Source organism: Elephas maximus, chromosome 19 (genome assembly GCF_024166365.1).
Source record: "Elephas maximus indicus isolate mEleMax1 chromosome 19, mEleMax1 primary haplotype, whole genome shotgun sequence".
NCBI lineage: Eukaryota > Metazoa > Chordata > Mammalia > Proboscidea > Elephantidae > Elephas > Elephas maximus.
Window position 1 is genome coordinate 16,268,763 of NC_064837.1, and position 13,946 is coordinate 16,282,708.

The 13,946-nt window shown below is 48.6% G+C and overlaps 1 protein-coding gene across 1 annotated transcript in view; it reads right to left on the bottom strand.

The window, feature by feature from the left end:
* PITPNM3 (PITPNM family member 3) overlaps positions 1-13,946 on the bottom strand; it is a 111,399-nt gene that overhangs the window by 71,790 nt on the left and 25,663 nt on the right. Inside the window, exon 3 of the mRNA XM_049860283.1 lies at positions 493-600. Coding sequence (XP_049716240.1) covers positions 493-600 — 108 coding nt within the window. The remainder of the gene's footprint in view (positions 1-492; positions 601-13,946) is intronic.

Below are 13,946 nucleotides of genomic sequence, written 5' to 3' on the forward strand. Positions count from 1 at the left end.
ATCAATTGTGGATCAGACCACTTTGATCTGATTTTCACTGGCCGATTTTCAGAAGCAGACTACCAGGCCTTTCTTCCTAGTCTGTCTTAGCCTGGAAGCTCCACTGAAGTCTGATCAGCATCATAGCAACACGCAAGCCTCCAATGACAGGCAGGTGGTAGCTGTGCGTGAGGTACATTGGTCAGGAATTGAACCCAGGTCTCTCACATGGAAGGCAAAAATTCTACTACTGAACCACCGTTGGCCTTGACTACCCCTGCTGCTGAGAAGCTCTTTTTTAGAACCCTGGAACTCCTCTGCTGCAGACGACCCCACAGAAGTCCCCATAAGCCTCCCTTCAAGTCACAGAATTCAAGGATACTGGGAGGAAGGGTTCCCAGACCTGTGACTCCTCATAGAGGACCCAAGTCCTAGCCCCAAATTGCCAGCACTTCAGCCCACCCTCAGGCACACCTATGTACACACCCTGGTCAACAAAGAGCAGAATCTCACCTTGATGCTCCTCCAATTTCCCCATGGTCTCAATCTGCTCCACCAGGTCATTTGAGTTCCACTGGCTCATCCCGATGAGGATGGCATTTTTCCCTTCAGTCATGTCCTCTGCGGAAAGAAGCAGAGATGGGTATGAGTAGGCAGGGCTGTGTGCCAGAGGGAGTATTTATTCATTGCTTTGAGTTGAGGTAGACTCCAACTATTAAAGGTGTCTAGTTATAGACAGGCATGAGACACTCAGGGATTTTTAACTGCCAAGAACACTGTTGTTGTCCCCTACTGGACTTCCACATGTTACAGCAAAAGAAAGTAACAAAGGAGCAGTCACGAGAGAGACTGACAACCCGTAGGAGCCTCCATCCCTGGCACAGAAGGCAGTATTTCTTGAAAGGTGCTATGTTCAGGAAGAAAGAGTAAAAACTTGCCACTTACTAACAGTTTTCCTTGGGTGAGTTACTTGAGTTCTCTGAGCTTCAGTTTTTCATCAGTAAAACGGGACTTTTTCTAGCTTAGAGTTGTTATAGGATTAAATTAGACAATGGACGTAACGATCCTGGAGCACAGGAAGCGGTCAGTAGATGACGCAACCATTATGGTTTTCCTTCAGGATTGGAGTGGATCAGGATTTGAGCGAAGCACGAACAGCTCAGAAGTAACCCGGAGAGCAGATGTCTGCGTCTCTAAGAAAGCCTTGAGTTATGCGAAACCCTTAACCCATATCTTACCTTTATGAATCTCTTAATCCCTCCATTAATTGACTCCTCCCCTTAACCCTGTCTCTATCCTTGTCCTTTCCCAGTCTCAGCTTAGTGATAACTCTGGGTGAAGCCAGTGGGGCAATATTCCCTAACCGCACTGAACATAAGCCCCTGGGTCCCACGCATCCACCATGTACTACAAATATCTGGTGCAATCTGTGGTCCTGTGAAGGGGCATTCCCCCAGCAACAAACCCACAGACTCTCTCTCCCTCTCCCTCCCCCTCTCCCATCATAGGACCTCCTGCTGAAGTGCTTTGTGCCCTCTCTCCTAGATCAGATATTAAAAAGTATTGAGGACTTTGGAGAGTGGCATCTGGGGTCTTAAATGCTAGCAAGTGGCCATCTAAAATGCATCAATTGGTCTCAACCCACCTGGAGCAAAGGAGAATGAAGAACACCAAAGACACAAGGGAATTATGAGCCCAAGAGACAGAAAGGGCCACATAAACCAGAGACTACATCGGCCTGACATCAGAAGAGCTAGATGGTACCAGGTACAACCATTGACTGCCCTGACAGGGAACACAATAGGGAACCCCTGAGGGAACAGGAGAGCAGTGGGATGCAGACCCCAAATTCTCATAAAAAGACCAGACTTAATGGCCTGACTGAGACTAGAAGGACCCCAGTGGTCATGGTCCCCAGGCCTTCTGTTAGTCCAAGACAGGAACCATTCCCAAAGCCAACTCTTCATACAGGGATTGGACTGGACTATGGGATAGAAAATGATACTGGTGAAGAGTGAGCTTCTTGGATCAAGTAGACACATGAGACTATGTTGGCATCTCCTGTCTGGAGAGGAGATGAGAGGGCAGAGGGGTTTAAAAGCTGGCCAAATGGGCATGAAAATAGAGAGTGGAGGGAAGGAGTGCACTGTCTCATTAGGAGGAGAGCAATTAGGGGTAAATTAAAAAAAAAAAAATTTTTTTTTTTTTTTTTTTTAGATAGCAAGGTGTATATAAATTTTTGTATGAAAGACTGACTTGATTTGTAACCTTTCACTTAAAGCAAAATAGAAAAAAAAAAGTATTGAGGAGAATCTCCAAGGTCCAGGGTAACCAAGAATAAAGGGATGAGGTCCATGTTGCCACCAAAAAACTTTTCAGACCAGATGGAACCAATATGGTGGATCTGGAGTCCAGGGTTCTGAATCGCTCTAAATCTCAGCAATCCAGACACCATTTCTGGGTGGGATGCCTAATCAAAAACCAAACACATTGCCACTGAGTCCATTTGAACTCACAGTGACCTTCTAGCGTAGAGGAGAACTGCCCCATAGAGTTTACAAGGTTGTAAATATTTATGGAAGCAGACTGCCACATCTTTCTCCCACAGAGCAGCTGGTGGGTTCGAACCACCAACCTTTCAGTTAGCAGCTGTATGCTTGATCACTGTGCCACCGGGTCTCCTACTCCTTTCTTATTTTGTTTATTGATTTGATTTATTTAACAATACTTATCAGGTCCTCACTACACACTGAGACTTACAGTGTTTTACAAATATTTACTCATTTAATTCTCATAACGATGCTAAAAAGGTACACTTATTATCTTTATTTTGTAGACAAGAAAACTAAGGCAGAGATTAGTTAATTAATTTGCCCAAGGTCACTGGCTAGAGCCAGTATTCAAACCCAGATATACTGTTTCAATAGTTCTTAAATCCTGCCCTCCCGATGGCCTGTCCTTGACGCCCTGTATTGCTACCCAACACTCCACCAGGCATCACACATACCCAGGCAATTTCCTGAGCCCAGCATGCTGCATTTGGGGTGCCACAGGCATTGCCTTATACCTGTTAGCAACATAATGTACTGGGAAGAGCCCTGAACTGGGTTCCAGGCCAGACTCTGCTACGTGAGGGCCTTGTGCCTTTGCACATGTTCTTCAACCACTCTTCCCCTTTTCTTACCTTTTAAATGGGAATAACAACTCTGGCTCAACAGCTCTTTCTAGCAATCTGTTGTGTGGCCAAATGATGTAGTAATCTTGAAAGAACCATATAAACGAAGATACCGTAAACAAATATAAGGTGGTGTTATTCTTGGGGACAGAGCCCTGGGCAGTGCAAATGGTTAAGCACGCCAACTACTAACAAAAAGTTTGGCAGTTCGAACCTACCCAGAGGCACCTCAGAAGAAAGGCCTGACAATCTACGTCCAAAAATTCAGCCACTGAAAAATCCTACAGAGCACAGTTCTGCTCTGGCACACATAGGGTCGCCATCAGTCAAAATCGACTTTATGGCAACTGCTTTGGTTTTGATATTTATTCCTGGGGAAGCAGAATTTGTAAAGAGATTAAGAGCTCAGTTCTGGTGTTAGAAGGGTTATTTCCAACCCTGGATTCACCATCCGCTAGCTACATGACCTTGCGCTAATAATTTCAGCCTTATGAGCCTCAGTTTTCTCATCTATTAGCTGATATGATAGTAATGCCCATGTCATAGGGTCACTATGAGGATTAAATGAAATAATCCAGGTAAATAGTTTACAAGACAGCGTAGCACAGTAAGGACACAGACAGACCCAATATCACGGGCTGATGAAGACGGCGTCGTCATCACCATTATTACCACCACCACCGCCGCCACCACCACGCCATCACCACCACTGCCAGCAGCAGCATGTGGGCTTATGCCCCGACACTCACTCTTGGTTCTATCCATGCTATTACCTGCCCTAACAACATTCTCATTCCAGGTCCAAAGTGGAGGTGGTCAGGATAGTCTGTAACCCATCTTGAGTTCTTTCACCTCCTGGATGAGTTACTCAAGCAAGCAGTTGGCCATTCACTCATTCTAACACTCATTTTACAGTGAATGAATTCATGACTGCCTACTGTGTGCAAGGTGACTTCCATTCTGCAGGAATCTGGTTTTGTGAAACGCACAATAATAATTAACTCTGACATGATAAAAGGAGAGAGCACCTGGGTATCTGCAGGAGCTCAACAGGTGCTCAGCACCTCCTAGCTCCTGTTTTTTCTACCGTGTGATCAGCCCTATCCCAGGGTGTACAACAGGTAATCAGAACCCAGAAGAGCTTCCAGGGCTGGGGAGCTCTGAGCATGCCTCCTTCTGTGCCGCCCTGGTCTCTTTCCCTCTCTTCCTAGTGATGTGTATGTCCCTCCCCTATCTTCCACTCTTGGTCTTTTGTCTGTCTCCCTATTAAATTTACAGTAAAACCTGCGAAAGCTGGAACCCGTGTAAGGCAGAAACCTGTCAGAGAAGGAAAACTCAAATATGTTCCACTAAAATGAGCAATAGGCAGAAAACGTGCGTGACCTGTCAAAGGCAGAAAACTTGCTTGACCCAGAAAAACAAGGCAGTCCCTTCGGGTTCCAGCTCTCAGAGGTTTCACTGTATCTTTCACAGGCTCTCACTCTTCCTCTCACACTTTATGCCAGGCTCTGTCCCACTTGGATCTGATCTTTCTAGGTCCCTGTGTTAGTTATCTAGTGCTGCTATAACAGAAATACCACAAGTGGATGTCTTCAACAAAAAAAGTTTATTCTCTCACAGTCTAGTAGGCTAGAAGTCCAAATTCAGGGCGTCAGCTCCAGGGGAAGGCTTTCTCTCTCTGTCGGCTCTGGCAGAAGGTCCTCATCATCAATCTTTCCCTGGACTAGGAAATTCTCAGCACAGGGACCCCAGGTCCAAAGGACACGCTCTGCTCCTGGCACTATTTCTTGGTAGTATAAAGTTCCCACATCTCTCTGCTCTCTTCTTGTTTTCATATCTTGAAAGAGATTGACTTAAGATACAACCTAATCTTATAGACTGAGTCTTGCCTCATTAACATAACTGCTGCTAACCCAATCTCATTAACATCATAGAAGTATAATTACAACACATAGGAAAATCACATCAGATGACAAAATGGCAGACAATCACACAATACTGGGAATCATGGACTAGCCAAATTGACACACATCTTTTGGGGGAACACAACTCAATCCATAACAGCCCCTTTCTCTTGCTCTCTGTCTGTCTTGGTCCGTGTGTTTCTCTGGCTCTCTCAGGCTCCCGGAGCTCCCTGCCCCACCTGTCTCTCTCTCTCTCTGGGTGGGCCTCCCTCCCACTCCCTTGCTCACAGTCTAGTAGGCTAGAAGTCCAAATTCAGGGCATCAGCTCCAGGGGAAGGATTCCTCTCTCTGTCGGCTCTGGACTATGAACTTCTCAGCACAGGGACCCCAGGTCCAAAGGACGCACTCTGCTCCTGTCACCATTTCTTGGTTGTATGAGGCTTGTGCTCTTGCTCCCCCCCATCCCAATGCCTGTCTCTTGCCTCTTCTAGTCTCTTGTTTTCTCTGGGTAGATATGTCTCTTTCTCGATCTCTGCACTCTCCTTGGGTCTCTCTTTCTCTCTAGGTTCCTGCCCCCACCCCCCCCCCCACATCTTTTCTTGCTCTCTCTGGTTTTCTCCCTCTCCTTCAGGATCACTGTCTCTCTCTGGTTCTCTCTTGCTCTGTGTGTGTCTGTGTGTGTGTGTGTGTGTTTCCGTCTCTCCCACTCTCTCGGAGTCCCTCTCACTCTTTCTCACCCTCTCTGCTTTCTCATACTTTTCCGGGCTTTCTCGCTCTCTCTACTTCCTCAGCCACATCCCTGTCTCTCCAGTTGCCCACCTCCATCTCTCCCTGCCTCCCTCTCAGGACCTCTCCCCTGTCCCTGCTCTTGATACTCAGCCTTCAGATCTTCCACTCCGGCAACAGTGAACTTGCCCCCTGAGTAGCAGCAAGAATACACACACACAGGCACACACAGACAGGAGGAAGCAGCAGCTGAAAGAAATAGCTCCTCTCAGAGTCATTCAGGCAAATGGAGGAGCCGCGTGGCTCAGCCCTGGGTCTCCACTCCACTTCCCTTCAGTGTGGTGCGTGCCTCCCAACAGGAGCCACGGAGGATACAAAGGACTCATTTGGATAAATGTCCTGGTTATTGGTTTTGCTTTTCATCTTCTGGTGATTGTTCCCTGCATGTTAATTCTCAATCCCAGTGACCTCTGGTGTGGGCTGAGTATTAGCAACTACTTCACAGCCCAGTGATTAAGAGCTCAGCTGCTAACCAAAAGGTCAGCAGTTCAAATCCACCAGCCACTCCTTGGAAACCCTATGGGCTGGTTCTACTCTGTCTTACAGAGTCTCTATGAGTCAGAATTTACTCGATGGTAATGGGTTTCACGCCCACTGAGCCCATGTACCTGCTCCAGACTCAGCCTCATAGTCCCTACACTCACCATAGTCATGGCCTTGACCTCAGACACAGCCCTGACCTTGACCACAGATTGACTCTGGCCCTGGCCAAAGTTTGGATACGTTTCTTTAAGCACAACCTCCAGGGATAAAATGGAAAGCTCTTCTTTCTACCCTGGAATCTCTGTTTCTGCTGGACCCAGAGGACTGTGAGGCAGGGAACCTCTTCGTCCTATGCCAGACATGGAGTAGAGGGCTTGGTCCCCTTCTCAAGATGGTCTGTCTGATACCAGCCATTACCCCTGCAGCAGGCCCACAATGTCAAGGACCTAACTATGCATTGCCTTGGGACCAATGGGATACAAGATCGCTAAGCTTCACCCCCCCCCATAGTCATCCCCACCACTGTCTCTTCATCATGTGGTGGTCATCCCCACTCATCCCATTTCCAGCAGTCTTTGGGGCTAACACCACGGCCTTCTCTTCTCTGTTCTCCACCCACCACAATGGGGGAAAAAGGCACAAGGAGGGTAGAGGGTCAGTAACACACCTGTGGTTTGTTTCTGTGACTGCTCCTTTGCCCAAGAATAATCAGCCACCTTCCCACCATGGCATCCTTTCACTCCAACTCATGAACCAAACAATTCTACCCCTACCATTTCCCAGATGAGGACCCTGAGGTTCAGAGAGGTGACAAGACTTGCTAGAGGTCAGGCAGCAGTCAATCAGTGGCATAACCTTGATGAAAACCCAGGTCCTCTGGTCCTAGAGGATAGGCATTTGCCCCTACTCCCCATGTTCTTCTTGGGGTTGGAACCCACGGGGGAGCCTGAGAGATCATAGCAACAGCCTAGATCTGGGAGAAGACCTGGGAGACTTAACCCTCTGTGCCTTAGAGCCCTCATCTGGAAAATACAGGGGTAGAATTGTCTATATAATGGGATTACTTATCCCTACCCGACCTCCCTCTAATGGTTGCTATGGGAAACAAGGAGTTCTGAGTGACGACCTGACTCTCTGCAACAAAATCCAGCTCCTCAGGGCCCAGCCTCCTACCTGGTGGAGGGAGCATCTGCCAGTGCTGGGCACCAATAAAGCCAGGGAACAGAGGACACAGAAGACAGGGCAAAAGGCAGCAAGGCAGAGACTTTCAGCTTCTCGCCAGAATTCTCCTCCTCCTGCCGAGGAGGGAGTCCCGTACTTTGCTCTCAGTCAAGCTACTGAGGGTCAGATGTGCCACTAACACAAAGCCTACTTCTCCCAGCACCACCACCATGCTCTGGGCCCTGCCCAGGGGTTCCTTCATGCAATAGTCCAGTCTGGGGCCTGGCTCGCTTGTGCATATCCATAAAGCGTTACTATTTAGATGCTGGGGGGTAGGTCAAAGGCAAACAAGTATTTCCCATCAAAGTGAGGTGATGGGCCTGGGCACTTCGGCCAACAGGGCCTTTAGAAGGCCATTTGGGAGCTTCATGGAACCATTAGAGCTGAGAAGAGCCATAGAGGTGAAGTCCAGTATCCTCATTTTAGAGATGCCCAGCTGATCCAACGTCACACAGCACATCATAGGCAGGGCTGGGGCGACAATTCAGATCTCCTGCCTGCTAACTCAAAGCAGTCCCCCACTAAGACTATTGTCTAACAGTTAAGTTCATGGTTGTTTTTGTTGTTAGCTGTCATCCAGTTGGTTTGCAACTCATGACAACCCCGCTCACAACAGAACAAAACACTGCCTTGTCTTAAGTCATCCGTATGATTGGTTGCAGACCAGACTGTTGTGACCCATAAGGTTTTCACTGGCTGCTTTTTGGAAGCAGGGGGCCAGGCCTTTCTTCCTAGCCTATCTAAGTCTGGAAGCTCCACTGAAACCAGTCTGGCATCATAACAACACGGAAGCTTCCACTGAAAGACAGGTGGTGGGTGTACATGAGATGCATTGGCTGGGAATCAAACCCAGGTCTCCCACGCAGAAGGTGAGAATTCCGCCAATGTCCTCTCAAGTTCACGGTAAGGGTCCTTGATTTGTACCTAGATGTTTGGTGGCCTTTATAATTCCTCTAATTGGAGTATTCATTGCATCTAAGTAGATTAAGCTTAAGGATGCACATGATATGTTCTCAATGAAGAAACACATCTTACTATAGAAACACACCATAAAGTGACCTACGCTTGACATACCAACCACGGCCCAGATAAACTCATCTGATGCCACAGTGACTACTCTAGACCCAACCGTGCAGCCTCAACCCTTTTAAGGCACGGAGATTCCAAAAGACGTTGCCATGTTCTTTATAGAGCTTAGCATTTCCTTACCAGGAACCATATGAAATATCGGATGTCTTAACAGGTCAGCCTTCTCTCCTCGGTCTATCAGGCTCTTTTACCCATGGTTGTTGGCCAGATCACCTGTCACTCAGCAAACTTTCCCCATCATCCACTGATGAGGAGCTCAGTCATTCAATGTCCAGGCAGGTTTCCATTTTGGGTGCCCATTCAATGCCCGAGATTCCGAATTCTGGGTCTCTGGTCTCTGTGGGGTGGGGACAGGGCTTCCACAACCAACACACAGCCTGGGCAGAAATGCATGTTGGGAAGATACTGACTGCCTTCTGGGCACGGGCTACTGGTCACCTCAACCCTCCCACTCCCTGCTGGGGCAATGAACACACAGTGCTCAGCATCCTCTCCTCATCCCCTTACTCACCCTTGCCTCGCTGGCCTCTTTCTGTGGCTCAAAACTGCAAAGCTCATTTCTGCCAGAAGGACTTTGCACCTGCTGTTCCCTCTGCCAGGAACCCTCTTCACCCAGATCCTCAGGTGGCTCACTCCTTGTTACACAGCTCCCAGCTCAAAAGCCACCTCCTCCAGGTGGCCTTCTCTAAACATCCAGTCTGGAGTCACCATTCTACCATATTGCCTTACGTTTTATTTTGGGGGGTTGTTTGTTTTCATTTTTTAAACAGCATTACTGAGGTACAGTTGGTATTCAGATTCCCTGGGTGGTGTAAATTGTTAACACTCCAGGCTGTCAATCAAAAGGTTGGAGGTTCAAGTTCACCCAAAGGCACCTCGGAAGAAAGGCCTGGTGATCTGCTCCTGAAAAATCAGCCATTGAAAACCCTGTGAAGCACAGTTCTACTCTGACACATATTGGGTCACCACGAGCCATGCTCAACTCAACAGTCACTGGTAACTGACAGCTGGCATCCAACAAACTACATATCTGAAATGTATAATTTGATAGGTTTTGTATAATGTATATATTCATGAAACTATCACCACAATCAAGAGAGTGAACACACCAATTCCCCTCCCCAGAAGTTTCCTGAGGCCCCTTTTTGATTCTCCTCTCCCACCACTTCCCACCCCTAGGGAACCATTGATCTGCTTCCTTCACGATGGATTCCTTTGCATTTTCTAGAGTCTTATACCAATAGAATCATACAGTACATATTCCGTATTAGTCTGGCTCGTTCACTCAGCATGACTATTTTGAGATTCATTCATATCATTGGATGTATCCTTTTTATTGCTAAGTAGTATTTCATTGTATAGATGTACCACAATTCGTTTTATCCATTCAAGTGTTGATGGATGCCTTGATTATTTTCAGTTTGGGGCTATAATACATACAGCTGCTATGGATGAATATTCATGGACAAGTCTTTGTGTGAGTGCATGATTTCTTTCTCTTGGGTAAATACTTGGGAGTGTATCTGAGGCCACATCCCCTCTGGCCACCCTGAGTCTACTTTCACTAGGAACACCAACCCCAGCAGAGCTGCACTGTGACTCCCCAGATGTTCTTGTAATGTGAATCAGGGAGCCTGGACCCCATGGCCCACTCTGCAGCATCCAGTCAGGGGCACCACCCTCCCCTGCAGGTGGGCCCCAGTCCTGCCTGCTCAGCCCGAGGAGCCATCGTCCTCCTCAGGGGTGGTCGTGGACCCTGAGAGCTTCACACTCCTGCCTGACTGCCCCCCAATCCCTCCCATGCCTCACATGCACAACCAGAGCCCCCCAGAACCTAAGCGTCTCCCCTCTGCAACCTGAGCACAATCCTTGAGGGCCTCTCACACCACCAGGTAAACCCTAGTGCTGGCCAATGGGCTGGCACTTAAGTACAGAGGAAGGTCCCAAGTTCAGAACCAAGTCAAAGAAGGGCCTGACCATGACACTAAAATCCCCAGTTCCAGCCCCCATGTCCCCACCTCAGTGTACAGTCATGGGAGGCCCCTTCCACGCTCTGGTCTCAGTTTCCCCAGCAGGGCACTGAGGAGGGAGTGACGTTCCATGGGTCTGCTCAGTACTGACATCCAGCAATGTGATATCCTCCCATTTAAACACCCCTTGGTTTCTCACTCTTCTGGTCATTTTTGCATCAGCTGGGATGAGCAGGGGCAGGGACAGGGGTCATAGCTGGACCAGGGTGGAAGAGAGGATGCAGATGTGGGAGCTTCCAGGACAGAAGGCTGCCCAGGCAGCGTGAGGCCCTGCCACTCCCGAGGCAGCAGAGCTTATCATGAAGCTCAGAATGAGCTGCTGGCGCCCAGCTAATCTCTACAAGGACACCCAGGAAAGGCCACCTCCCAAACCTGTGGAAACCCTCTGCATTTGGAAGAGCCGCTGGGTGAAAGGTCATCTGAGGAGGTCACAGAGGAGCCCCAGCTTCCAAGGCAGCACTGGGGGAAATTAGCAGGGTTGGCTCCAGGACAGCTGGAGTTGGCCCTGCAGAGGCAGCAGCATGCAAGGTCCCGTCAGGGCCAGGGTCAGTGTCAGAGCTCAGGCTGGGCTGGAGAGTGGAGGACAGAGAGGTCAGCCTTTGAGGCATGTCCTGGACTCCCATGGCCTGGCCGAGACACAGAGGGAACTGGCTAGGTTGGGTCTGGACCAGGCTCCTGGGAGCAGAGAAGGAGGATGGCATCACCCCTTACCTCCCTGAGTCAAGGAAACACACAAAGGCCTTGGTCCAGGGAGGTCAGTAGGTAGCAAATCAGAACAACAGAGGGTCCCCTGCAGTCTGGTGGGGGGATCCCGTGAATGAGTATGCTCTGGAGGGGGAGAGATGGGGGGAGAACAGAGATGGGGGGGTTTGCAAGGAGTGCTAAGAGGTGGAAGACAAAGAAAGAGGGGAGGTTGTCTGAGACCCTGGGATGGAGGAGAGAAGGTAAGCAGGAGGTGTTGAGAAGGTAGAGGTGATGAGAAAAAGGAAGAGAAGAGAAGGTGAGGCCACCAATTAGAGAAAGGAGTGAGAGATGAGGTCAATTGGGGGGAGCTGGTGGGAGGAGAGCAGGGAGTGTCCGCAGCTACCGGCAGGGAAAGCAGGTAAGCAGGGCCCAAGGGATGCAGCTGACCCGCATGTCACTCACAGGCCCTCCCACAGCACACCATCAGCTGGGAACACAGAGCCCTGATGAACTACAAAAATATTTTAAATAAGAAGTCTTCTAAGAATCAAAATATTGAAGCTGTTTTTGTCACACTGTGGGTTTGTTGCTATGGAGAAACCCAGACCGACAGCCACCACTCCAATCAGATGCCAAGGGGAGACAGGAGATGGGCTCTGCATGGGCTGCTTTAGGGTTGGTATCAGGGAGGGGGCTCTCAGCCCAGAGACAAGAAGGGGAAAAAGGCTCGATCCAGGCCAGCTTCCCACCTCCCAGCCAGGCTTCCCTCAAAATCATCCAAACTAGGTATTCCCCATTTTTGGAGGCACAGAGCTGATTGGGAAACTGAGGCCCAGAGAAGGTGAAAGCCCTGCCCAAGGTCACACAACACATCAATGCACAGCTAAAGTTACCTCCTGTCTTAGGCTGGGTTCTCCAGAGAAGCAAAACCAATGAAGCACATAGAGAGAGAGAGAGAGACAGAAAAAGAGAGAGAGGGAGAGATTTATCTCAAGAAAATGGCTCACACTGTTGTAGAGGCAGCAAGTCCCAAGACTGTGGGTCAGGCAGCACGCTGGAGGCTTCTCCTGATTCAAGTAGCTGCAGGGGCTGACAAACCCAAGATTGGCAGGTCAGACTGTAAGCCTCTGATTCACGGGCTGCAGAGGCCATAGATTCCAAGATGGGCATATAAGACGGCAGTCTGCTGGCTCACAGGCTGTGGAGGTTGATGAACCCCAAGATCAGCACAATAGATCAGGCAGCTGGCTCAAGTCCCAAGCCCCAGAGGCCAGGTGATGATGAACCGGATGCAGGATCCAGAGCAAGGAAGTGGGTTTGGCCAGAATATCCATATATACATTGGATGCAGGCCACATCCTCGAGGAAGTTCCCCATACAACTGATTGACTGATCACATCAGATCACATCATGGAGGATGACTACATCATTATACAACTGCCAGATTACATCATTACATAACTGTTAGACTACATCATTATATAACTGCCAAACCAGTGAGAATCATCACCCAGCCAACTTGGCACTCAACTTTAACCATCACAGTCCACCCCTTGTGAACTTGGCACCTGTACACATCTCCTTAAACCATACACAATCTCTAAATAAAGACAATTACAAAGTCACACTTGTGCCTAACATGATACAACTAACATGCACACAACCTAAAATGCACTAGCCCTGTTTACATCTTATATTTTATAAGTGAAGAAAAAAAAAAATGGAAGAAATACTCATAACAATTACAGTCACATGGTCGTAACTGGTATTTAGAATTACCTTCTTCCATGACCCATTTCCATATTCCCTTTACCCTCTGCTGGTCATAGTCCTTTGCCTGCTGGGATGACCCAAATCTTCATTCCTGAAGAGTCTGGGCCATTAGTAGTCATGTAGGAATTGGGTTGGTATAGTTTTCCATTGACTTTAATCACAGGGCATGGTAGTACTAAGAGACACCCCAAGTGGTGTCCTGAATTCCAGACATACTCTTCTTTACCTCCATTATGCAACACCAATCTGATTTCCCCTTGGTTGTCAGAATCAATCACACCAGCCAGTATGGTAAATCCCTTTTTTGCCTGTTGATCCAGAGGCATGAGGAGCCCAGAGTGGCTGGGTGGCATTCATAACTACCAGTTCAGTGGAATCTGCGTTGTGTCTCCTGGTGAAAGCATTCCTCCCTTCGGAACTAAGACCTCTAGACTTGCAGAGCACAGGGTCGGAGGGACAGGAAGCAAAATTTTTGCTAGTAGGTCACTAAGGGTAGTAGTGAGTGGTGCCACTCTCATTTCCACCCCTTGATTTCTGGAACCGTGAAGTCTGGCTATGGGAGAAAGAGCACCATATACTGGATGCTTGTTTAGAGTGTATACAGCCTCCTGTAGAACATTGCCCCAACCCTGCTAAATATTCCCACCAAACTGGTGCCGTAATTGTCTTTGGGAGGCCATTCCACCATTGTTCTACCAAGCCAGCTGCTTCAGGATGATGGGGAACATGGTAAGACCAGTGAATTCCATGAGTATGGGCCAATTACCACACTTCATTTGCTCTGAAATGAGTTCCTTGATCCAAGGCGACGCTGTGTGGGAC